At 41.6% G+C, this 26,459-nt stretch overlaps 1 protein-coding gene and 1 long non-coding RNA gene across 2 annotated transcripts in view; one reads left to right on the forward strand and one right to left on the reverse strand.

Moving 5' to 3' along the window:
- The first annotated feature begins 1,172 nt into the window (after nucleotides 1–1,172).
- The window catches only part of LOC120622979 (polycystin-1-like protein 2), an 83,625-nt gene continuing 58,338 nt past the window's right edge, over nucleotides 1,173–26,459 (forward strand). Inside the window, exons 1-9 of the mRNA XM_039888823.1 lie at nucleotides 1,173–1,473; nucleotides 3,601–3,765; nucleotides 5,997–6,182; nucleotides 7,862–7,972; nucleotides 10,446–10,593; nucleotides 18,960–19,189; nucleotides 21,072–21,476; nucleotides 23,614–23,691; nucleotides 25,963–26,012. Of these exons, the coding sequence (XP_039744757.1) occupies nucleotides 1,173–1,473; nucleotides 3,601–3,765; nucleotides 5,997–6,182; nucleotides 7,862–7,972; nucleotides 10,446–10,593; nucleotides 18,960–19,189; nucleotides 21,072–21,476; nucleotides 23,614–23,691; nucleotides 25,963–26,012 (1,674 nt within the window). The remainder of the gene's footprint in view (nucleotides 1,474–3,600; nucleotides 3,766–5,996; nucleotides 6,183–7,861; nucleotides 7,973–10,445; nucleotides 10,594–18,959; nucleotides 19,190–21,071; nucleotides 21,477–23,613; nucleotides 23,692–25,962; nucleotides 26,013–26,459) is intronic.
- The window catches only part of LOC120622980 (uncharacterized), a 101,857-nt gene continuing 76,839 nt past the window's right edge, over nucleotides 1,442–26,459 (reverse strand). Inside the window, exons 16-20 of the long non-coding RNA XR_005658610.1 lie at nucleotides 22,020–25,470; nucleotides 20,648–20,754; nucleotides 11,082–11,207; nucleotides 5,987–6,136; nucleotides 1,442–3,538 (exon numbers count right to left, since the gene is read on the reverse strand). This is a non-coding gene — a long non-coding RNA (uncharacterized LOC120622980). The remainder of the gene's footprint in view (nucleotides 3,539–5,986; nucleotides 6,137–11,081; nucleotides 11,208–20,647; nucleotides 20,755–22,019; nucleotides 25,471–26,459) is intronic.

Genomic DNA, 26,459 nt, shown 5'->3' on the forward strand with positions numbered 1-26,459 from the left:
AAATAGTCATATGTATTTATGTAAATGGCATTAGACTATCAACAATGTCTCATAATTTTCTTTTCATATTAGCAAAACTCTTAGAGATCCTTCTAAATACAAAGGATTGGTTCGTTTTTTAGTGTGTATATCGGATGTACTACATTTTGTTAACCAGTTTCCCATCAATGGACATTTAGGTTGTTTCCAATTTTTCCTTCTTAAGAAATTCTACAATGAATATGACATTACTATGACATTTCACATATGTATGAATTTATCTGTAGGTGAAATTCCTAGAAATGGAATTGCTACATTATAGCACTTGTGCTTTTTAAATTTTAATATTGTCACATTGCCCACAATAGAGGTTGTACAAATTTACACTTCCATTGGCAATGGGTGAGAAAGCCTGGTTTCCCACATTTTGGGAGGTGTGTTTGGAAATAATTGTCAGGGATCAGTTCATATACAGCCTTGTTTATAAAGCTAAGAAGTTTAAACTTGATCCATAGACCATGGACAGCCGTTGGAGGGTTTAGACATCAGACGAGGATGGGAAGGTTTAAAGTTCTAAGAGCTTATTTTCATGATGACATCAAATAAATTTTACAGGAAACCTTAATTCTCTAACAAGCATGAGTGGTAATGTGATGAATCAGAGAAGGGAAAAAAATTTCCATTAAGATTTAAGCCATGCTGGGGAGAATGTGATTATCATTTGGGCACAGTGACCATTCTAGACAATAAGATTGGATATGAGTGCAACCTTGTTTTTTACAATCCTATAACTCTAACTTCCCTGCCATTTTTCTTTTATCACATACTTCCCACATGCTGATAGCTTCTAATGAAGCATTTGGCCTTCAAGGGTAATGACAAAACCAACAGCAAGGTATTTTTATCGGAAGCTAACAGTTGACCTAATGACAAGCGGACAGATGATATAGCAGCTTTATCTTTCTCTAGAAGACCATTTTGCAAATTAATTGGAGTTGGAACTGGCATTAAACAAAGAGCTGGGGGAAGCAAAACCGCAGACACATTCATCCTGAGCCTTTGTTTCTTAAACAAGAGGTAGTCACTATTATTTGATGCAAAGAGAGAAGGAAAGATGGATGGCAGCTGGTTGTCAAGGCAATATTAAGGAGTGAGAGCTAGCTCCATCCAGACTCTCCACTAGTGGTTCAAGGATGAGCGCAGCAAGCTTGGTATTCCTGGTACTCTCTCTGAGGTTTATGGCCACTACTGCTAGGCCAGAGGAGGGCAGCTTTTGCTCTAAGAGCCAAGTGGCTTTCAGAGACTCTTGCTATGAATTTGTGCCTCTTGGCCGCTCCTTCTATGGTGCCCAGAACTGGTGTGAGAGGCGAGGTGGCCATTTGGTCTTTATTCATGATGAAGGCACCCAGTGGTTTCTACAGAAACACATCTCCCAGGACAGGGAATGGTGGATTGGACTCACAGGGAACTCTGCTCAGAATGGAACCACAGAAGGTAGGTGCTGTGATAACTATGTTTTACAGGAGTTTGTGGCTGCAATTCTGACCATTGCTTCTTACCCAGAGCTCCATAGAACATATTAATATATCCCAATACTCGTGTAAGATACTCTCCTCTTTGTGCATCAAATAAAATAATTTATGCACAGTACTTTGCATAAAATCCGGAACATAACTGATGCTCTAGAAATGTGCATTTCTTTGCATGGGCCTAATAATAATACTAGCTATGACATCTTTGGTTCATGGTAGAATAGTGCCCAGCACTATCCTGAGTGCTTCATGTCCATTATCACATTTAATCCTATGATAACTAATGAGTTAATTATTATTGTCCCTATTTTACAGGCGAGACAACTGAGTTTCAAGGAATAATTACTAAGTTATTTTCAAAGCAATTTCACATGTCTTCCCCCCACCACCTTGTTATGAAACTGAAGCAGATAAGTGCTTATATTGTGACTCCGTCCACATCATATCATCTGATTTTAATGGTCCTCCTGGAAACTCTCACTTAACCTTTACTCTGTGAGGACTCCTTCCCCTAGCCCTGGCACAGCCGGGCGAGTCCTTCTCTGTACACGTGTAGGACCTTGTCCTCACCTCTCCAAGTGCCCATTTGACATGGCTTTAGTAATTTAGATATCTTCCCCCACCCCTAGACAATGAGCTCTTCAAGGAAAGGAATCATATTCTGATTCCATTTTTGTTGTCTCAGTGCCCATACATATCAAAAACTGGACAAATAAACATTGGTATTTAATCCTGACACCGGCCCCATGAGGTAGGCATTGCTACTCTTATTTTACGGGTGAAGAAAATGAAGTCTAGAAAGAGGAAACACTCTGCTCATGATGACACTACTAGTGAAGGGAAGTGAGGTCTCAAGCCAGTGTCCTGCCAAGTCATATTGCCCTGTAGAAACTACTGAGTTTTAGAAACGAGTAACGTGGTTTGAGCTAAGTATCTAGAGAAATATACCAGAGTGGATGGAAATGCCTACATAAAGAAGCAGTCAGGGGAGCTCATTTTGGGAAACTCACAGCCAAGGGATGTAAATTCTACTATACATCTTCAGGCAATAACTCTTGAATGGTTTCTTGCTTTCTAGATGCAGCAATTGTGGTGGGTATTTGTATATTGACTGTTCATTCATGTGTAGTTAAAGGAGTTGTATCTATTTAAAATCTCCATTGAATGTCAACTGTAATTGAAAAATAGAATAAATTAAAAAATAAAAAATAAAATCTTCAAGGGATACTGCATGAATGTTACAGAAAACAATTTAAGTAGCCTTATGTGTAACAACCTCCAATATGTAATGTTATTTAGGAAGCAAAAGATAGAATGCTGTGTGCAATACAATAGCATTTGTGTAAATATACTTCAGGCACTCGTGGATGCTGATAGATGAATAAAACTCAGCCCAGAATAACTCACAAGAAACAACAATAGTGGGAGTAGTCCATAGGTTGGTTGGGAGAGGGAAGATGTTTTCATTTTATACCTTTTTTACTCTGAATTTTTTTAACCATTTGTATGGATTCTTTTCTATAGGTGTTTTTTAATGAACACATTTTTGAGTCTTCACAATAAATATTTTATTTTATATCTAGTGTTTTCTAGATCATTAGTGTCCTTGAAATGCTCTGTAGTGTACACATACCCACACACACATAACACTTCTTCAAGAGTCACATCAGTGTATTGAAAGCTCTGAAGGGTCCTGAAATAACAAAAACTGCTTCCATTTAACTCAGAACTGCCCAGATATACTTGACAAGGGCCCTCCTACATGTGGAATGCCTTTTAACAACCCGTGGCACACTTTTGTGCTGTTTTTTAGATCATAGTTAGATAGAGCTGAAGTGTCATTTATTTAATCCAACCACCTTGTGGGCTCTTCAATTCGGCATCTGGTGTTTGGGCTGAGTTCTCCTGTTTAAGTGTTAGAAGATAACAGCTAGAAATGCCCATTGCTGGCATGGGAAATTGAGGCCTTCAGTCTGTCAGCATTGATTGAGTGTTTACTTCACACAAGGAGCTGAGCTAGGCAAACCCTGTATGTAAAAAGGGATCAAAAGAATATTTCCAAGTCCTGGTGGCTGTGTTCCCATCCCAGGGCTGGGGATCTGGCTGGACACCTCGAATGTGAACTACAGTCACTGGCATGGAGGGCAGGCCGTTCCTGCTCCCAACACCTGCGGTTACATTGGAAGGGACCCTTCCTCCAGGTGGGCTGCCTCGGACAACTGCACGCAGCCATTTGCCTTCATCTGCGAGTTTGGTGAGCTGGCTCTGTTGTGGGGTCTACTTCCTTTGACCTGTCTCTTTCTCTCTGTCTCTCTGTCCTTGTTTCTTTGTCTCCATGTCTCTCTGTCTATCCCTGTGTCTCTTTGCTTCTATTTCAGTGTCTCTCTGTTTCTCTCTGTGTGTGTCTCTCTGTCCCTCTAAATGCCTATCTGTCTCTGAGTGATGCTCTGTTTCTCTTTCTGTCTCTCTGTGTTTCTGTCTCTATCTCTATATCTGTCTCTCTCTTTCTCTCTAAATGCTCACCCGTCTCTGTCTATGTGATGCTATGTCTCTTTGTGTCTCACTCTGTCTCTCCAGCACACATCCTTGCTCTCCCTGTCCACTTACTAGTTTTGCTGGTCTCTCTTGGTCTTTCCTCCTCACATACCTGGATCTACGGGGAAATGCTCAGCCCTATTTATACTCCTTTTCCAGTCCTCACATGAAGGGAGATGCTGTCCCAGCAGGCTGCTCTCCCTCACCTTTGACTTCTGTTCCCCAGCCAGCCTGGATCTGAGCACCCCACCCCTACACTCCACCTCCAAATCTCACCGCTTTGCTCTTGTGCCCTTTCCAGCTGCTGCCCATGCCTGACCTCCTGCGTAGGCCCTGGGCACCACTCCCTGCAGGAGTGGTCCGTGGTCCCACACCAGGTCCTGCCTGCCATGTGGGGACTGGCACTGGGGCCTAATCTTAGATCTGGGCCTCCCCCTGGTCCCTTGACCCTCAAGCCAGGCTTGACAGAAGCTTCTGGGCTTCCTGGGCCCAGCCCCCTTCCTGGCTCTAAGCTCCTGGCTCCCAGGCCCCATTCTGGGTTTGGACACTTAGAGGGGCCCCTGCTCTATCCACCCTCTACTCAGCTTTAAATAGGCGCACATAGGCTTAACTTCCCCTATGTGGCTGTTTCTGAAAACATGGAAGCTGTGGGGATCTGTGTGTTATGTAACATCTCTCTCTTTTTGTCACAGCCCCCTTAAGTCCCTGCTCCTTCCTGCATCCCAACTTCAAGTCTGTCTCTCAGACTCTGTCAGCCCCCTGGGTCTTAGAGCCACACCAGGGTCACACTATGAACAGCTAACGTATCAAGCAGGAATTCCAGCACTGAGCTTGGCACTCCAAGTACATTTATTCAACATAATAAAAGTCACTCCACTATTCTATTGTAGGCCCACTATCAAGAAAAGTAAGGCTCAGAAAGGGTAAGTTCCTTGCCCAAGGCCACACAGCTGGGAAGTGACAGAGATGGGACTTGGACCTAGTCTGCCTATGGTCAGAAAGAGAGAGACTAGAAGATGCTATGCTGTTGGCTTTGAAGTTGGAAGAAGGGGCCACAATCCAAGGGATGTGGGCAGCCTCTAGAAGTTGGAAAAGGCTAGGGGACAGATTCTCCACTAGAGGCTCCAGAAGGAGCTAGCCCTACCCACACCTTGATATTAGCTCAGTAAGACCCATTTTTGGACTTCTAACCTTCATAACTACAATATGATAAATTTGTACTGTTTCAAGCCACTAAGTTTGTAGTAATTTGTTATAGCAGCCATAGGAAATGAACACAGATTTTGGTCCCAACCCCTACTTTGCATCATTCCCACCATGCAGTTTGAAATCAGCACTTTCTGGCTGTGCACACCTTAACCAGGTCATTCTTTTTCAACAAATGTTTACTGAGTGTGGACCACATGCTAGGAACCAGGCTACAGTGGGGTCTCAGCACTGTGATCCGTGGAGCCTGATGTTCCTAATGGGGAGAACTGCTCAACTCATAGGACTAATATGAAGACTCATCAAAATCACTCATTCATTCAACAAATGCTAGTTTAACATCTGTTGTATGTCAGGCATTGTTTTCAGATAAGGCTCAAGGAAGGGACTCAAAATCGGTGGAATAATAGTTGCCACTTATATAGCCCTTATTCTGCATGTACCAACTCATTTAATCTTCCTAGTGACCCTATGGGGTGTGGTATTAAATTCCTCCTATACAGAGGAGGCACAGAGAAGCTAAGTAATTTGCAGAGGGTCACACAACCAGCATGTAGCTAGGCTGGATCTGACCCCAGGCAGTCTGGCTCCAGAGCAATACTTTCACCCCTGCTGAGTCAGCTTCCAATGTGTCCTTGTATCTCATAGTCCTGCCCCCTGAGACCTTTCCTACTTCCCATCAACCAAGCACTTGCCTATCTATGATCGTCAGCCCTCCTAAATTGTTACCTTACCTTTGCACAGGTGTTGGCCAGAGTTTGGCCTGCGAGGGCCTCAATGCCATCATGCACTGTGGCTCTGGGGAGGTCATCCAGATCCAGGATGCCTTCTATGGGCGCCAGACTCCCCATTATTGCATCCAGGATGCTGGGCACCCCTCAGACCTGGAAGAGGAATGCAGCTGGGTCAGCGTCAAGGATGAAGTGGCAGGTAGGACTCAAGGGCTCCACAGCTCTTGCTGTGAGCTCAGGGCAGTACCTGATGTCCTGTGCCCAGCAAAGGGGTCTGGAAGGTTCGAACAATATTCATATCTGACCTTGAACCTCCAACAATGGGAAAACTGGCCGGTCCCTGCCCACAGCACCAAGCAGGGAAGCGAGGGAGCTGTAGCTCACCCCTTCAGTAGATCAACCCTGACGGTGGGCATTTTGCTCTTCACACAACCTTGGTACAAGAAACATCACTTTCTCTTTTTTTAATTTTTAAAAAATTTTGAAATACTTGAAACATGTGGACAAGAATAAAAAATATTTCAGTGAGCTCTCATAGACCCACTACTCAACTTTGTTAAATCTTAACACTATGCCATATTTGCTTAAGATTCCCTCATTAAAGAGACAAATACAATACTAGATACACAGCCAACATTCCTGTCAAGCCCTCCCTGTTCTGCTCCTGTTGTGAATTCAGTGTTTATTAATCACATGTGTGGCTTCTTATTGGTGCCTGCCTACTATGTGTGCAACCCAAGCATTACATAGTATTGCATTGCATATATCATCTTGTATATGTCATTCCACAATGTACATTTTTTTCTCTTTTCCTTCATCTTTTTTTTTCCCCCTCAACATTATGTTTCTGAGGCATACTATCCATCTTGATACATGTGCTAGTTTATCTGTTTCATCTATTGTATGACTATACTACAATATGTCTCTTCCTCTGTTGAGAGCTGTATGGGTTGTGTCTTAATCCTTGCTACTGTGAGTAATGCTGGATAAACATTCCTGGTGGCATCTGTTGTTCCCATGGGAGAGTTTCTCTAGGACCTTGTTTTTCTAAATCAGATTAAATCTGCCTCTGAGTTCCATTTGCTCCATGGCAATGATTCAATTTAAGGGATTACAGGGGCTCTCTGAACCCTCTTGAGGGCACAAAAGCCTCAGAAACCTCTGTTGTCCAGGACACAGGGAGCCCTCTCCTCTCTGCTGCCATGACTGCTATTGGGCCTGCAGGGCCCCGTGAAAGCAGGTGGTCTGCTACAAGCCTATCCTCCTGCCTATCCTTCTCCCAGGCTTCTCTGTAGGCATTTAATTCACATACATAAGCAGGAGAGAGAGGTATTGGGGTGACCCTGAAGTTTCTTGCCTGGCCTCTCTGTCCTGTGGGCACCTGGTATCCCTGTAGCTACAAGCTTCCTAATCTTATCCTCTCTTTGCCAGTTCGTAGGGTGTAGGTTTCAACTTTAGGCCATTTAAATAGATGCCACTGGGCCAGTGGTTCTCAGAATGAAGTCCCTGGACCAGCAGCAACGACATCATTGGGAGCTTATTAGAAAAGCAAATTCTAAAACTTCCCTCCACATTCACTGAATCAGAATCTCAGTGAATGAGGTCTGGAAATATGTGTCTTCACAAACCCTTCAGAAAATTCTGGTGTATTCTAAAATTTGAGAACCTCTGTGCTGAACCCCGAGTTACTTGAGGGCAGAAATCTTCTCTCACTGTACGTAGCACAGTGCCTGGTCTTCAGTAGACACCAACAGATATTGTTTGGGGGTATGGTGGGTGAATGAATGAATGAATGCAAAATATTCATCTCTGTCTAACTTATCTCTTTATGTCCTTTGCACCATTCTTGCTTTCTGCTGGGATGCGGGTGCTTCCCAGGCCAGTGTCAGGGGCTGCAGGCATGCCAGGTGGCAGCAAATGCAACCTTCTTTGGAGACCTGTGCCCTACCCAGGGCAGCTACCTGTGGGTGCAGTACCAGTGTCGGGAAGGTGAGTCTCCACCCAACTGTGGGAATTCCCTTTTTATTTCCACGCCAGGTCCAGCCTTACCTGGAGCAGAGGAAGCAGCCACCATGGAGGCTGATCCGCTATGTGCGAATTCCCTATCCAAAACTGCTGTCCTGTGGCGTGACCTCCCCACCTGGCTTAGCCTGGAAGTAAAGTGTTTGAGGGTCTTGTTGTAGAAGCAAGCTGTCAAGCCAGAGTTAAAAAAAATTTTTTTTTTACTTCCAAGACCTTTCAAACTAAATTTTGTGGGGTGACTCAATAAACGCAATAGACAAAACCAAGGTTACTTGATTGAAAGGAGTCAAAAGATCTCTCCCACATGCCTTTACCCACTCACCCACCATGCTTCGCATAGGGTGCCATTTTAGAACACACAGGGACTTTTTAAAAATACAAATCTCGAAAGCCATAAAAATAACCCATATTACCACAATTTATAAAAGTTTTATAAATCAAGAAGGAAAAATCTCCTCCTTCAATTCTACAATTAGAGTCCTACAGAAAGCCACTATCAACCATTTAGAATAAATTCTTCCCTGCTTTTAAAAATGTTTTCATAAACATAGCTGTGTATGAATCTATATATGTATATTTTTATAAAAAAATCAACCTGTAAAATACATTGGCCTACAACTAATTTTTTTTCACTTGATAATATATTCCGAATGTCTCTCCAAGTCACTATCTTATTCTTTTAATGATTACACATATCACATCATAAGTAATACCAAAATGTATTGCCAGTTCCTCTACTGATGGACATTTAGGTTGCTTCCATTTTTCGTTGTTACATATCACTCTGCTATGCTCTGTTGTGCATTCTCATATCTGTTTCTTGACATGTGCCTGGGATCCTTTTTAGAAAAGAGATCCTTAGTAGTGGAAATGCTGGGTCACAGGGTATGTGCATTTTAAATATTAATAGATATTGCCAAATTACCCTTCATAAGTTGCTGTTTTGATTTATATTGCTACTAACAGTGTATGAGAGCACCAATTTCCCCAACGACTGTGAAACTACATTATGCCGTTGTCTAACAAATTAATCGGTCCGAACAGCAACTTCTACTGAGAGCGTGCAAAATGGTGCAAGAAGTTCTGAAGGGAAAAGATGAGTCAGGGAATGTTGGGGTGCCCAGGGGCCGTCCAGCAGAGCAGGGTCTGTGGGTGTAGGAGAAGGGAGGACCACACAGAAGAAAGAGTACAGAAGGGGAGGGTGGCAGAGAAGACAAGTTTTACCAGTGACATTAGTTTGCTGGACATGTTTGGGTGTAAAAAGAGTGAGTAAGGTGTCTCAATTCTATTTTCTGGGAAGAGGAGGCCACATGTTTTGGCAGCGCTTCTCATTTGCTGATTTTGCTAATGGACAAACAGTGCCCTTTGGAGATCTGCCAGTCCCAGTATTGCTGTCACTGTACAAATGTGTAGCTTAGGGCAGGAGGTAAGTTGGGTCTGGCAATCACATAGACCAAATATTTCTTTGATTTCAAATATCCTGTCCCCTTGTGAATCACCGTGTACTGATCACAACCAGTTTCTGATTCGTGAAAGGAGGGACTTTATCTAGCAGCCTTCCCCTACCCCCCACCACTGTACCCAGAAGGGCGTAGCTTCATCCTGACTCTTCTTAGATAGCTGTGAATCAGGACCTCAATGGCTTTCTGACTAGCTGGAGAAAGTCCTTTTCGATTTCATTCACCTTCTTATACCTTTTCTCTTCTCATTTGTGCTCAGAAACTGAAAGATTATGCTGCAGAAATTACCCCAGGGCTTTGTGAAGGCCCAGCAAATTCTACTCCTCGCCCCATGTCAACTTTTGAAGCTCAAGGTTTTATAAAATTTAATGTGCACTAAATGACTTACAATGGTTCATCGGCCACTTTAGCCAAGTATATTTTCTTAAAGGTGCCTTTTGTCTTTTTAAATATAAAATACATTTGGACAATCAATAGAATCTTGGTTATATAAATTATGGTACACTGTGCAGCTATTAAAAAGAGCAAGGCAGCTCTAAGTAAATTTATATAGAACAATCTCCAAGATACACTGAGTGATAAAAGCGGAAGGTACCAAATAATGAATATAGTATGCGCTACTTGTATAAATAACAAAGTACGTATGTGCTTGTGAATGTGTAGATATCTCTGGAAATTGACCCAGGATACCAATAACAGTGGTTGCCTCTAGGGAGCTGAGGTGTGGCAGTGGGGAGGGGAGCTTTCTTTTCACTGTATACCCTTTTAAAGACTTCAAATTCTGTATCCTGGTTATGTATTATGTATGAACAACAAAAAAATAAAATTCAAAAAACCTTTAAAAAGTAAAAATTTAATTTAAAAAAAACTTTAAAAGCCCCATCTAAAGATGAAGGACAGGTGCACAGTAGTCGTTTTTAAACAGAAACATTCAATTTTGCTTTGCAGTGGCACACAGCCTTTTGTGTTTTCATCTGCAGGCCTGCAGCTGACAGTCTCCAATGAGAGTTTCACCTTTGACAATGTCACCATCTCCCTGACTTGGCTCCTCTCTCCCTATATTGGAAACCTGTCCTGTATAATTAGTACGGGAGATGGCCACACTTTCGATCCCTACTACCCTCTGAGGTAAGAGGAATCTCTGAGTCTTGAGTCAGGCTGTATCAGTCAATTTTTGTTGAATAACAAAGCATCTCAAAACTTTGTGGCTTACAATAATATTTATTATTTCTATGGTTCTTTGGATCAGCTAGGTGGCTTTTCATATCCTGGCTGGCTCAGTTAGGGCTGGATGGTCTAGGAAAGCCTTACTCACATGTCCTGTGGTCAGCAGAATGTTAGCTAGGAGAACGTGCTGCTCATCACCCAACAGGCTAATCTCAACTTACTTGTGTGGTGGCAGAAGGGTTGCTAGCAGGGAGTGAAAGCAAGGCCCAACATGCAAGCATACTTCAAATCTGTATTTATGTCACAATTTCTAATTTGGACAAAGCAAGTTTCATGGCCCAAGCCTATATTCAACAGGTGGAGAAATAGACTCTACCTATTGATAGAAGGAATGGCAGAGCCACGGTACAGAGAGGCAACATACAGGAATGGGAGGAGTTGGTACTCACAGATTTCCCATTATGGAGGCCACATGAACAGTCATGGAGACCTGGGTCCTTTCAACTTGGCTCTGTGTGGAATTTCTTCTGGGTCATTGTCCGAGGAGTCGGAAATGGAGTGAAGAAGCTGCTCGACTGGGTGTGGGAACAATTTTTTTGTTGGTAAGAATAATAAAAGTAATAGTAGCAATATTAATAATAGTCCAGCCAAGCAGCTTTCACATATCTCACTTAATCCTCACGACAACCCTATGAGCCAGAGCTGTGCTGTCTAATAGCCTCTCATCACATGAGCTACTGACCACTTGAAATGTGGCTGTGCTTGACTGAGATATGCTGTACATGTAAAATACATTTTGAAGACTTAGTCCCCCACCCCCCCAAAAAAGAATGTAAAATACCTTACTAATATTTTCTTATATTTCACATTGAAATAATAGTATTTTGGATATATTGGGTTAAATAAATTATTAAAATTAATTTCATGTTTATTTTTTCAATGGGGCTATTAGAAAATTTAAAATTATACATGTGGCTCATACTTTTTCTATTGGATGGTGCTGGGCTAGATAATTATCTTGTTTTTACAAAAGTACAGGTAGTGTTGCCCAAGCCACATAGCTAGTGAGTGGCAGCGCAGCGATGCAAGCCAGGACTGTCTGGCATTGAACAAAGCTCAGGGTGTTAGGCCCCTAGTGGATTATATAGCACACAGCATCAGGGCCTGAGGGAACAGTTACCGTCCCAACCTGACAGCAGCTGAATCCAATCCATAACATTTCAAAATCCTACCTGGGCCTTGGGTAAGCTGCATTCTGCCCTGCTGGGTGCCCCAGCAGCAGGGGTGCCCAGACTGTTTCAGATAATCCTTTAGGTTCAGGGGTTCCTGTTCAATATGAATCCCCAGGGAAATCACAGAGGCCCATAAGGCCCTCTCCTACCTCCAAAACATCTCTGGTTTTACCCTGTAGGAGTTAGAGGTACTGAATCTAGCCCCGTGGGTGCCCAGCATTCCCAAAAATCCTGGATGTGGTGAGGCAAACAGGGACCAGCCCTGTCCACAGCCCAAATCTGCCCTAGTGAGTGCAGTTCTGAAATTAAGCAGTCCTCTGAGGTTTTGGGCTTTGTGCCAAACAGAATGATATCCAGAGGCTGGGGTGTTAATCCCAGCTGCTGCGAACATGACATGGGACTCTGAGACAAACCCTGGTCTTGAGTTTCTGTTTCCTTCCTTGTCACATTTACATTGATGGCTACCTTGATTGGAGTAAAATGAAAAATGACATGTGAAGATGCTTTTGGCAAAAATGTTTAAGTAATACAAATACCTATGGCTAAGGGAAATGTTTAAGTGATACAAATACCTATGGCATTGTTCTGCAGGTTTCTTCTCATTTGCAACCATTTCATCAATAAAACAACAAATGCTAAATTACACAATATTTAACCCTCAAATTTTATAGAGCTTTAATTCGGCATAAGTCAAAATTGTATGTAGCCCTGCTAAGACTTTCAGTTACACAAAGACTTTCCAGTAATAAACAAACTGTAGTTAAAAACTGGAGCAAATGGGACAAAATGCAAATTACTTGTCAACTCTGGATGGTGAGTCCAAGGGTGTTTGTCCTATTACTCTCTGAAATTCTTTGCGATTAATTTTTTTCATAATCCGAGAGAAACAACAATAAGCAATGCATTACATTTTCAATCCCTTGGGCATTAGCTCTAAATGAAAGCAACTGGCACTTTTTTCTCTTTCAAAAGAGGTGGTGACACCCTCCACAATCACCCCACTCGAATAATTCAATTTCCTCCCCCTTTAAAGACTTGTTAGACCTTTAAACTACCCACCTATCTTCTTCTATAATTTTTATTAACATTGGGAGGTATCTTTTTGATGCTTTCTAATCAGCATTAGCAGCTTCAGTACTCGATTTACAATATGAAAAATGGCATGAATTTTAAGTATACAGAAGTCACATACTTTGTGTGGACGTCACTGTGCTTTTCTTTTATGTGTTTGTAGAAACTCCTACTTCTGCTTAACTCCTGGTTAGGCTAACACCTAAATCGGACACTCTGTCTCCATTGTAGACAAATAACGAGCTGATGAAAATACAACCTACAACAGAAACAGCATAATAAAAGCCAAAAGATTTCTCCTTTAGAAGCTTTTTATTGCCTTGCACTCCCCATGACTTGTGCACATTTGCATGGCAGGCTGTTTTGTTTCTCTGTTGTGGAAAACTGTCTACATTTCTGAAATTGTAATATATGCCTTATGGAACAATTTGCCTTAAGTCCAGCATTAGGTAAGTCAGCGCCACCTACAGACAGATCAGGGAATTGCTGTTATTCTTCAGTCAGTATTCAGTCACCTCCACACACAGCTGAGTCTGGAGGGGGACTTCCCTGGAAATCCATCATTCACAAGACAGTGTAAGCCCTAGAATGACCTAGATGTACACAGGAGCAGAATAAAGAACTCTGTGAAAGACGATGGTCAGAAAGGATTATAGAGCTGAAGTCCTTCATGGGGGACCAGAAATATGAGGCAGGAGCAGAGGATGTAGAGAAAGAGAAGTCATGCATATGGAGAAACATGGCATCCCCAGATAACTGCAAACACCTCGCTACACCGGGAGTTCAGGGGTGTGTGGGAAAGATAAAAGATGGTGCTGGAACACTCAAAAGGTGTCTGGTGACAAAGAGCCGTGATACCAGTCAGCTTAAAGAGATTGTTTTTAGGAGAGTATGCAGGTTAAGTACCAGGAAACAGGCTCTGATTTGGGGTGCAGGTTTCCTGGCTGTACTTGGATGGGGCACGGGGAGAAGCTGGACTGGGATACAATAGCAGCACAGCCCTCGTGGATCCTACAGAAAGCTCTGGAGGGGAACTTGTCTTGAGTCAAGAGGGCAAACTATTTGTACCCTGGCATTGAGCAGCCACTGGATGCACGACATCCCTGGGGAGGGGGTGCACCTTGGGAGAGATGACTCCCTTTGGCTAAGGGGAATTCCTGGAGATGGATTCAGCTGTGAGCCCTCAGCTTCTATCACACCAGGAAGCTGCGGGGATGCAGGCCTCAGTCTTAAAGGGTGGAATCTGGGTGACACCCCACAAAATCTACTACAGAGGATATACAAGAATCTTTAGGCCACAGAGTTACATGATCTGTGATTATTAGTGTTGTATGACTAATACTCAGTGATTTTTAGGAGTAAATGAGACTACGAAGAAGATAATAACTGGTGCAGAGTTGATTCTAAAAAATGGGAGTTACTATTATACTAATATTACATAAAAGTACACACTACTTTTATTTTAATAGGCTAAGGGCATAAATGTCATCCTAGTATACAAAGAGCTTCAATATTTGAGTCGACTGCATGCCAGACACTTACTCAGCCATAGTCTCATTTAAACCTTACAACAACCCACCTGGAAAGGGCTCTCACCTCATTTTATGGATAAGGGAACTAAGGCTCAAAGAGATTAATTGAGTCATTAGGTTATGCAGGTAACCCCAGGAGATCTCATTTCCTTTCCACCACACTGCCCAATTTTGTCAAGTGGCTTCATCCACCAAGCTGGCTGGCAATTTGTGAGGGAGATACACAAAATAACAAGTCTATGTTGTTGTTAACAATTGGACATTATGAGCAAAGACCAAAAATGTGAGCTTTCTTCTCCACTTTTAAAATAAAAGTTGCATCCCATTAATGTCAAATATCAAAGCGGTGTGTGCAAATTTCAGTGAATAACGGTCTTGAACCAATTTTTAAACTTTTCATTGAAGCATAATACACGTACACAAAAGTGCACAAAAAGATACAGCTCAACTCAGTTTTACGCATTGCACACACCCATGTAACCAGCACCCAGATCAACAAAACATAACCAGTCTCCCCTAAATCCCCCATTCTCTCCAAGGATTCTGATTTCTAACATTACCGAATAGTGTGAGCTGTATTTGAAACTTATAAAAATGGAATCATAAAGTACATTTTCTTTTGTGTCTGACTTCTGTTCAATAGTGCATTTTTGAGATTTATCCACATGGTTGTATATAATTGTGATTCCTTTTTCTTATGGCTGTATAACATTTCATTGTATGAATGCACCTCAATTTACTTATCCATTCTAGTATTGATAGGTATTTTGAGGGGTTTCCCATTTGGGGTATTATAAACTGTGCTGCTATGAACATTCTAGTGCACGTCTTTTGGTGCACATATGTACACATTTCTGTTGGGTTTATACCTAGGAGTGGAATTGCTGGCTTGTAGGATCATAGTACGATTTTTAAAGTTGTCTCCATCTTTTTGTACTCTGAGCATATTTTCCCTTTGCTGGCAGCAGTTTCTAAAACTACTTTGAAGTCTTCTCCCTTGGGTGAATCACTGGGAGAAAAATCAGAAAAAACCCATTTCTCTGCATTTTTTCTGGGTAATTTCAATTGGCACCAGAGTTCAAAGAACAGAAGAAATTGCTTTTTCCAGACAGATCACTGAAAAACAGGCTGGATTTGCTATTAAAAACCATCCTTCGCATGTCCATAATGAGTTTATGTTTTCTTGTTCTAAAATCTACATTATCTGATATTAACAATGGCCACTCCAGCTTTCTTTTGATTAGTGTTGGTTGGTAGATCTTTCTTCCATCCTTTTAAAGTTAGCTATGTCATTGTATTTAAAGTGGGCTTCTTGTAGACAGTATATGGTTGAGTCGTGGTTTTTTTAATATCCCATATGGCATAATAATTGGTGTGTTTAGACCTTTTACAATTAATATACTTATTGATATAGTTAGATTTAGGTCTATTATTTTGTTGTTTTCTGTTTGCCCCCTCTGTTTATCCTTACCGCTCTGCCATTCTTGATTTTTCTCGGATTATTTGAATATTTTTAGTATTCAATTTTAACTTATCAATTTTTTTTTGTTATATCTCTTTGAATTACTTTTTTAGTAGTTGCTTTATGGATTTCAATATCTAACCTTTCACAGTCTTCTTAGAGTTAATATTTTACCACTTCAGGTAAAATATTGAAGCCTTATTAGCATATAGGTCCCTTTGCCTGCCTATCTTTGTATTATAATTGTCATATGTACGACATCTACATACATTAAAAACCCCTTCCAACAATCATACATATTTTAAAGAACTTAAGAAGAGGAAAATAGTTTATACATTTACCAGGTTATTTGCCATATCTTGTGCTCTCTGTTCATTCTTGAAGTTTCAGGTTTTCCTCTGGTATCTAATTTCCCTTCAGCTGGAAAAAAATTCCTTCAGCATTTCTTTTAACGCAGATTTTCTGGCAACAAATTCTCTTAGAGTATTTCTTTATTCCTGAGATTGTCTCTATTTTGCTTTAATTCCTGGAAGATATTTTTGCTGGATATAGAAGTATGTGTTACCAATTCTTTCCTTTCAACACTGACCTTCATGGTTTCTGAAGAGAAATCTATAGTCATTCAAATAACCATTTTCTCTATATGTAATATGTCATTTTTTTCAGGCTGATTTCAAAGTTTTTTTTAATCTTTGATTATTAGCAGTTTGATCATTATAAGTGTGGGCATGGTTTTCTCCAAGTTTTTTTTTCCTTTTGGGGGTTAACAGAGCTTCTTGAATCTTTATGTTTTGCCAAGTTTGGGAAGCTTTCAGTTATTCTTTCTTCAAATATATTTTTCTACACTAATCTCTTTCTTCTCACTGGTGCTGTAATGGCACAAATGTTTTCCATTTTGATATTATTATACAGATTGTGGATGCTCTGCTCGTTTTTAAAAATTTAATATATTTTCTCTCTCTTCTTCAGACTGGATAATTTTTCTTGCTCTATCTTCAAGCTCATGGATTTTTTTCTTCCATCACTTCTATTCTGCTATTGTATTCATCCAGTGAATTTCTCATTTCAGATATTGTTTTCCATTTCTAAAATATCGTTATTTTCTTATAGTTTATGTTTCTTTGCTGAAAATGTTGATTTTTTCATTCATTTCAAGAACATTTACTTTTACCTCATGGAGCATGGTTATCATAGATGATTAAAAGTCTTTGATAATTACTATATCTGAGTCATTTCATAAATAACTATTGATTATATTTTCCCTTGAAATATGATCATTTTCCTGATTCTTTGACTATCAAGTAATTTTGGATTGTATTCTGGACATTTTGAGTAGTAGGTTCTAAAATTCTGGATCCTGTTAAAATCCTCTGGAAAAATGCTGCTTTTGTTTTGTTTTAGCAAGCAACCAACCCAGTTAAGTTCAGACTACACATTCTGACTTGCCTTCTATGATTGGCGGTTCCCATGTCAGTTCAGTTTTCAAAGCTCTTTGGTTCTGCCCATTCATGTACCACTCAAGGTGGCCATTTATGTTGTAGTTCAGTTCACAAAGCCTTTGCTGTTTCCTTGGGTCTGTTCCACACATGCATAGTTTGTGGGTGAGTTCATGATTTATGCTGGGTCATACACAGAATCAGGGAATCCTCATCTCCAGATCTCTCTTTTTCAGGATCCCTCTCCCCAATCTCCAGCTCTCACAGGATATTTTTCGTGATTCCTATGGTTAGAAAGATGTGTTTTCTTTTGGGTATTTAGGAGTCTGCATCACCCCATGAGTCAGTGCAGAGAGAGGACAGTTTGAAGCAGAGCCAAGAGAAAAAAAAAGAAATAGCACGAAACAAAAATGAGTATTTCCTCTGTACTCTTAGGCTCACTGGGTCCCCTTTCCTGGTTATCTTGGGGTTTTTATTTTCTTCACTCACTGTATAGTTTCATGACTCAGGCTATCCTGCCAACAAAGCCAAGGGATAGAGATTTCTTTTTTTTAAGACACAAAACAGAAACTCTAATCTTTATGGATGATTCTTAAAGTTTTGACTTTCCTCCCCAATTTATCTTCAGTTGTTTATTTTTCAGAATTCTCGGGTAGAATAGGCTATGGTGGGCTTACTCTATCTTGGCTGGCTCCAAGAATCAGGTTACTGTTTCCTAAGCTTTTTCACAAATATGTTCATTTGTCAACTATTTCTCAACTATGTGCTAGACTCTGTGCTAGGTGCCAAGTATGTAACAGAGAACTAGATAGACACTGTCTGTGCTGACAGAACAGCAGGGAAGAATGACAGTGAATAAACAAGCACACAGGGATTAGTGTCACCTAGAAGCAGCAAAGCTACAGCAATAAAGGGAACCTAAGGAAGGCTTTCTTGAAAAGGCAATATTTAAGGTGAGAACCAAAGTTGGCACGTGAGTGTGAGCAAAAAGGTGGGCAAGAGCCTTCTCAGCAAAGATCAGTGCACTTGCAGGCCTTGAGATGGGCAACAGGTGGCATGTTCTAGAAACTAAAAAAGAGGTCTCAATGAACAGATAGAGAAGAAGTGTGTGACAGGAGATGGGAAGGAGTTCAGGAGGGAAGGTCATGTGCACCTTTGCAGGCCATGTTAGAGATTTTTAATTAATCCCCTTGGGAAAATAAGAAGCAATCAAACACATAATTTTGATATGTTTGGAATCTGAGTCCATTTTATAGATGGGGAAAATAAGGCTCAGAAATTTAGGCTGGGGCATAGTATTTTACAGATGAAGCAAGAAGACTCAGAGATGGGGTTTATGTGAGCCACAGAGTGAATAAATGGCAGAAAACAGACTTGCAATCTAATCTTCAACTCCCTGGTTAGTCAGTGCTATTTCTTCCACTCTCACCTGCTCTGGGACATCTCAATGTAACCTTGAGAACACGAAGAGCTTGGTTGTGTAGCATCTTTTTCTTTATCTGTTTATCATTACAGAGCAAATAAGGTGTGTATGCATGTGTGAATACACATGTTTGTATGTCCCTGGCGCTGCTAATAATTTTGTTTCTGGCAGTTTGTCCAGCAATGTGATCTACCAGTTCACAAACCCTGGGGAATTCACCGTGCTTGCTGAGTGCACAACCAGTGAATGGCATGTGACAGCTCAGAAGCAAGTGACAATGCGAGACAAGATGGAGAGGCTCAGTGTTACTGGGTGCTCTGGGCTATCCAAATCAGGAGGCGGCTTTCTCTGCTGGGCTGTCTTTGGGGACCCTATGTGGATTCAGGTGGAGCTTGATGGAGGTGAGTCTGCAGAAATGGTCGAGGTCAAGGCAACCTGATTTCCTCCAAATCTATCTATCCAACTCCCAGGCTTTAATAAATATTAACAGCAATCATATATCAAGTAAATTTTTTAGTTATTCATTTATTTAGTACCTTGTGTGTGCCAGGAACTGATCTAAGTGCTTTACATATACAGCCCACCTAGTATTATTATCCCCATTTTATAGATAAAGAAACAGAGAAAAGGTTCAGAATCAAAGGTTCAAAGTCACAAAGCTAGTAAACTAGTGAGAGCTCCTAGCCTTCCAAATGCCCTTCTTCACATGCCCGTCATGGGAATTGAACTCCTAAGCCACTCCTTATTGGAGGAATTCAAATAGGACTAGGAGTGCTACCAGCTGGGCCTGAGCCCATCTCAGTGCAACCAGCATTGACCAACTTGGCACAATTACACTGCCCCAAGTCAGGGCTGATATTCAGCTGTACATGCTGCTACAGCTATAGCAGCTGTTATGGCTGGTGTCCATTCTGATAAGTCACAGAGGCCATTCTAATTGGTCATCATTTTGATTAGTCAAGGTGTCCATTTTGATTGGTCATAGGAACATTTCTCACTGGTCACAATGTCCATTCTGATTGGTCACAGTGTCCAATCTGATTGGTCGCAGCATCTACTCTGATTGGTCACAGTATCCATTCTGATTAGTCACAGTGTCCATTCTTATTGGTCACAATGTCCATTCTGATTTATCGGAACATCCATTCTACTTAGCTGGTGTCCATGCAGTTTCAGTTGTTAAATATTTTGAATACCACCTCTTATCTCAGTAGAGACTCTCCCAGCTAAGACCCATCCCTACCCAAGGCAGCATCTTTCCTCAAGGCACAGGTCCAGTTTGAGATCTAGACAGAGGCCTGTTGATAGAAACAGTGCAGCACAGAGCTGCAGAGGTGAGGGTGTGACCTCACATGACCTCATACCACCTGGATCCTCACTCATAGCTGTAACTGTATGAGTGAGGATCCAGGTGGTGTGAGGCTCCCTTCAGTTTGGTGTGTTTGTTGGCTGAAGATGAGTGCTATGTGTACCTGAGGAAACTTAAAATCCTTCATTTATTTTTTCATTCTACAAATATAATTGAATGTATACTCTTTTCCAGGTGTGGGAAAGGTAGCAGTAAACCTGAAAGTCAGGGTTCCTGCTCTCAGAGGGCTTATGTTATCGTTATCATCATCATCATCACCATCATCATCATCTTCACTCAAACAAGAAATATACTAGCTTGGTTTCTATTGGAAAGAATCCTGATTTGTTGGTTTAATCATATTTTAAAGGTCAAGCACAATATTTAGCATCCAGTTAGGACAACCAGCTTCAACCTGTAAGGGAGCTCTATTATGATGAGAACAGGCTGAGTTCTCCTGTTGGTAGTGTTTCAGACAGTCAGCCATAGAAGTGGAAGGACATGGCTTTACCTGTTACCGCTCGAAACAAGATTTGAGGCTAATTTTCATGCAAAAAAATCAGCCATCGTCTTGAGAGATGCTTCTTCTTTGGCGTTCCTTCTTCCTACAAAGATATCCTGTCAATGAAATATTCTAATATTCTTATTATAAACTTTTGAGTTTAGGGGTAACATATGCATAGTATAAATTAGAATATACAAATAAGAAAAGAGGATCCCAAAATAAAAATTACACATAAATCCAATACTCAGAGATAATCACTATTAATTTTCAGAGGCAAGGTATATTCTTACATATTTTTTTACAGCTATTTCTATATTCATGTCTATATCCAGAATCTCACTTTGGAGCTTGAATATGAGTCTGAATTATCTCAGTATAATCAACTACATGGTTGTTACCAACATTCTTAAATATTTCTTATCCCATCTAGGAACAGTGGTGACTTACACTGTGCTGTTAGGTAACACAACCCTGGCTGAGTCCACTACACAGAGGGGCCTGCTCCCCTACAATCTGACCCTGGATAGAGTAGCCCAGCAATGGATGGGCCCAGGGATGCACCACCTGGAGATCTGCGCAACCAGCAGCACCACCACCTCTGCACTCTCCACGAACATCACAGTCCACTTCATGGAGCCTCTGTCAGGACTTCGGGCCTCTTGGACTTCTGACCACTTGGAGCTTGGACAGGACCTACTGGTCAACGTCTCAGTGGCTCATGGCATTCCAGAGAAGCTGACCTTTGAGGTAGCTGGACTCAATGCATCCTTTTCCCATGAGGAAGAGAGCCTCGGGTGGCCATCTGGGATTTACCATGTGGCAGTTCCTCTTGAAGGTACTTGGGGTTGGTGGCTCCCCTGCCTCTTCTCTTCCCTTCCCTTCCAGACTTAGAGTCCAGGGGGTCCTGCCAGTCAGTTTTCAGTGTGTCCTGGACACAAACATGTTTCACAGTATCCAGCTTGAGTCACAAAATAAGAAAGAGATTGATATTATCTGCCTTCATAGAGCTTATAGTCACAGGGGTTCTCAACTTTGGCATTTCTGACACTTGGGACTGGATCATTCTTTGTTGTTGGGGCTGTCCTGTGTATTGTAGGATGTTTAGCAGCACTTTTGGCTTCTATTCACTAGTAGCACCAGCCTCCTAAGTCATGACAACAAAAATGTCTCCAGACATTGCCAACTGTCCCTGGGGAGAAAAATCACTCCCATTGAGAACCACTGGAAAAGAGCAAAAGTATTTCTATTTCTTCCATCATTTCTAGAGGTTCAAGAAATTTGCCCTTGGGGGAGAGAGAGGCAAAAACTGAAGAGTAGGAGAGAGGGACAAGAGAATAAGTGTCATAATGCTGGCTAGAATAGAAGTAGTGCAACATACTGTCTGGGAGACAGACTGGCTGGCACCAGCCAGGGGAGGAGACCACAGCAGACAATGCATTTAATCTGTAGAGAACAGAGAGTCACTGAGGACAGTGTGGTGATATCATCAGGAAGGAATATGATAAGGGTCACAGAGTCTCTAGCAGACCCGGGCCCTGCCCACAGAGTCCCCTGCCCTGGATCTCAGAGGTATGCAAGAAAGGGGCTAATACTATGCAGGTATGGGGCTACCACGCCCTCAGCAAGGTATTTGGCAAAAGATTACAGAAAGGACAACAGATGCAAGGAAAAAAAACATTAGAACTCTGCCAGGTACCAAAGGTCCAGCTTGGAACAAGAAGAATCCAGAATGAAATGACAATGGAAAATACAAACAATATATAGGCTATAATTCAAATGCAAATTAATTTGTCTCCTAAAAAAGTTACTAAGTAAGAGACAACAGATAAAATTTCAGCATGCCCTGTAACTACTGGCTCATTCTTAGATGATAATCTAAGATAATAATCAGTCTCCTCTCAAGAAGAAAAACATTTAGACAACTCCAGGGATGAAGGAAGTGAGGAGGAAGGAAAGGGAACCTGGCCCAGGCCTGACTGGGCTTGCTCTCAGGGCCCAGCAGATATTTGCAGCCGCCTTTCGTAAGAGCTTCTCTAGGCTCTGGAGGCCCCCTGGGTCCCTCCACTCCAGGGCTGTAGTGATACCTTTCTTTCAGCTGGCCACATCTACCCAGCTGCTGCTTCTCCTGGACCACCAACAGGGTCACTCTCTCTTTTCTCCTCATTCTCACTACCCTCTTTAGCACCCTCTCTCCCCAGAGAAAACATTTGGTCCATAGAAAATTCTTATTCATTCCTTGGCTTGCTACCAGCCAACTATAGTTTTCCCAAATGCAGAAATGCAGCCCTTAACTCTCCCTCTCTACCTCTCATTCTACCGCTTGTCGCAGACCATTCCTGCAAGAGCATGAATATGAAACCTGTCCATGAGGTTTCCCAACCTCAAAGAACACATATCCAGCTTTTCAAGGGTCTCCTCTGATGACTTGCTCTCTAGGCTTAAGATAAGATGGCACCACCCTTCCCCATGAGGGAGGAGGGGTGAGATATGTATATATTAGCAGCTTTCTCCAAATAAATCTTACAAATCCTCTCCCCTCTCCACCCTCTCCACCCTTTCTAAAATCCTATCATGTCTTTCCCTCTGTTGGAATCCCCTCTCTAATCTAACTAATGAGTACTACTGTCCTTTGAACTTTTGCTCTAGCCCCAGCCCCATCCCTTGAACCATTTCTTTCTCCCCTGAGGTTTAAGCGACCACCCACCCCATGCTCACAATGCCCCCAGGTCAATTCCTAAGTGTTCTGGCACTTAGTGTCCTGCATATTTACTAGACCATAAGGCCCTGAGGACAAGGACCATTTCTGTGTCCCAGAGCCTTGCACCATGCCTGATATACAACAGGGATTCATTAAATACTCAGAGGATGAAAGATTAGAATGCTGCCATCAGGGGACTGAAGAAGCATGAGCTGGGAGAGTTGTCTAACCAATTTATTAAAATGCCCACAATTCTCTACCTTTTGCATTGCAGGCACCTTTTTGGTCACTGTGCTGGTGAGGAATGCCTTCTCAAACTTGAGTTTGGAAATTGGAAGCATCACTGTCACAGGCAAGAGCTTTCTGCAAGGGAGTATAAAACTTGTGATCAGGGGTCTAGGGCATTGCACTTGCTTGGAATCTAGTGAGGGGCTCTTCAAATCAGGGCTGTAAATATTTATCTTGCTCTACAGATATTAAGAATGCTCTGGTTACTCTAAAGAGGCAATGATGTATGCAGTAAAACATTCAACCATTGATATAGAATTCCAAAACATTCGTATTAGTTATGATGCTTTAAAGCTACAAGTAGCAGAAAGCCTAACATAAGTGGCTTCAAATTCAAGGCATTACCATCTACTACTAAGAAAAGGTAAGTAGTTGCAGGACTGGTTCAGTGGCTCAGTGTTACCAGTAGGACCCAGGATCAGTCTATCATTCTGCTCTACCATCCTGAGAAACTTTGCTTTGTCTCTAGGCTGCTTCTCATGCAATCATGATGGCTGTTGCAGTTCCAGACATCACATGTCAACCAAGCATTATCTAGCAGCAGATAAAGCTCATTTCTTCCTGTACATCTCTTTTTTTTTCTGTACATCTCTTTTTATTGGTGAAAAATCTTCCCACCAGCCCTCAGCAATCTTCTCCTCAGATACCATTGACCAGGGAAGGATCATATGCCCCTCTATAAGGGATGCTGAAAAGCAGATATTCAGCATTTTCAGCTCTGTGGGAGTAGGTGGATTCTGGCAGCCAAGAGGCAGGGATGGGTAGGCAGCCAACAGTAGTTGTTGCAGAGCTTAAAGATCACCTTGAATGTGTTTGCCAGGACTCTTTGAGTAGCAAGGGACAGAAAAGCAGCTCAAACTAGCTTAAGTAAAAAGAAAATTTTTATCAACTCAGAAAATAAAAAGTCCAAGGTTTAGGCGCAACTGGATCCAGACACATGATGTCTTCAGAAGTCTGCTTCTCTCCATCTCTTGGTTCTAGGTCTCTTTATTCTGATTCTCACATCCCAAGAAGTAGCAAGATGGCCCCAGGCTTTGGTCCTTAACTCCAGAAGAGAAAGAACACCTCTTGGTTGATATTTCCAGCAGGAATTCTGAGGCTGACTCTCACTGGCCCAAGCTTGATTCATATTCCCTCCTTAATCCCTTGCTGAGTTTGGAGGAAATTGGTACTCAGCTTTGGGCAGACCAGGATTACATCTACCCTGAAACATGATGTAGGGTTGGCTTCACCCACACCAAGGACAGAGAGTTAGGGAAGGATGGTTCTCCATGGAAAATACCACCTGTAGGTGCTGTTACCAAAAGAAGGGGGCATGGGTGCCTGGACAGGGGAAAATCTGTCAGATATCCCTTCTACTGTCCACATCCCTCATTTTCCACATATGGCACTTGAGGCCCAGAGAGACGAATTGACTTTGTCAAAGTCACTCAGCTAATTCATGGCAAGATCAGAGGTAGCAACTATTTATCTTGACCTCTTAATTCAAGGTTATTGGACCATCTTCCTACTTAAGGTTAAGAAAGTCCTCTGTGTCTGGCATTTTAATTTGCTTTGTACAATTTTATAGACCTTTGAAGCTATAGTTGTGTAAATGAGATTTCACTGGGAAGGAATTTTCCAAAGATCAGTGACTAGTGAATCACATGGAATAACCCTAATTTCCTATCCTAATTACTATTCTTTAATTAGACATTAATCATATTCATGTTCAGTATCTTTAGAGCATATTAATTGAGTATACCTTTTCCATTTTTTTTAACTTAACGCATGAACACTCTTTACAGATGTGTAGGTTACAGTGTGCCAGTACGTACAGCATAGCATTCATTCCTTCTGGAGCCTTGAAAAATAGAGATTGCCTTCAGACATTTTATGGATTAGGAAGCTGAGACTCAGAAAGAATAACTAACCTGCCCAGGTTCACACAGCCAGTAAGAGGCCAATAAAAGGATCTAGAAATATACCATGAGGTGCTGAGGCTGGCTCTTAACAGTTTGCCAGAGCCGGTCATGCCCATCTCCTCTACATTCAGTGGGGTCTGCTTGGTAGCTTGAAACCTGCCTTGATGGGAATATTTACACCATGGAAATTAACAAACACTACACTGCTTGCCTCTTTCTTAACTACCAAAGAGGTGTCTTTAACCCAGAAGTGAACATGATGGTTTTGCTTTTGACCATTTCTCTATGACCTCAATATTTGCTAGGTTCCCCTAACCCATTTCCAAAAACAGGCAGATCCCCAGGGCTCTTCAACATACCCTCTGACTCTGCTCTTTGGCACCCTTATAAACACCACCAAAATTTGACACCCATTCCCACTATGTTCACAGCTCCTTCTAATCTCCAAGGACCATCTGGGACAAGTGCTGAAGAAAAGAATGTGAGTATTTTTTTAAAAAAACACTTAACCTCACAAGAAAAAGATGTCCAAGCATCTGTTTTACTTTTGGCTTTTGGTATTTCAGTGCTAATAACCAAGACACTAGAATCACCAAGGTTTCTTTTGATTGACTAGAGACCCAGATGGACTTAAATCAAGCAAAGTAGGTTCTCTAACCACAGAATTATGTCATAAATAAATAATAAGATATCTAGGATATGTACATATCTTTTAGACATCTTGGATATTAAACAGCACAGTTTAAAAAATCAATGGGTCAAAGAAAAAAATCATAAGAGAAATTTAAAAATGTTTCTAAGTGATAATGACAATACAACCTATAGAAAATATGGGATGCAGCTAAGGCAGTGCTCAGAGGAAAATCTATACCTCTTAATGCTTATATTGGAAAACAGGCCCGGGTTCTTTACTTTTTACAGCAAGACT

The sequence above is a fragment of the Pteropus medius genome, unplaced genomic scaffold (genome assembly GCF_902729225.1).
Source record: "Pteropus medius unplaced genomic scaffold, Ma_sr-lr_union100, whole genome shotgun sequence".
NCBI lineage: Eukaryota > Metazoa > Chordata > Mammalia > Chiroptera > Pteropodidae > Pteropus > Pteropus medius.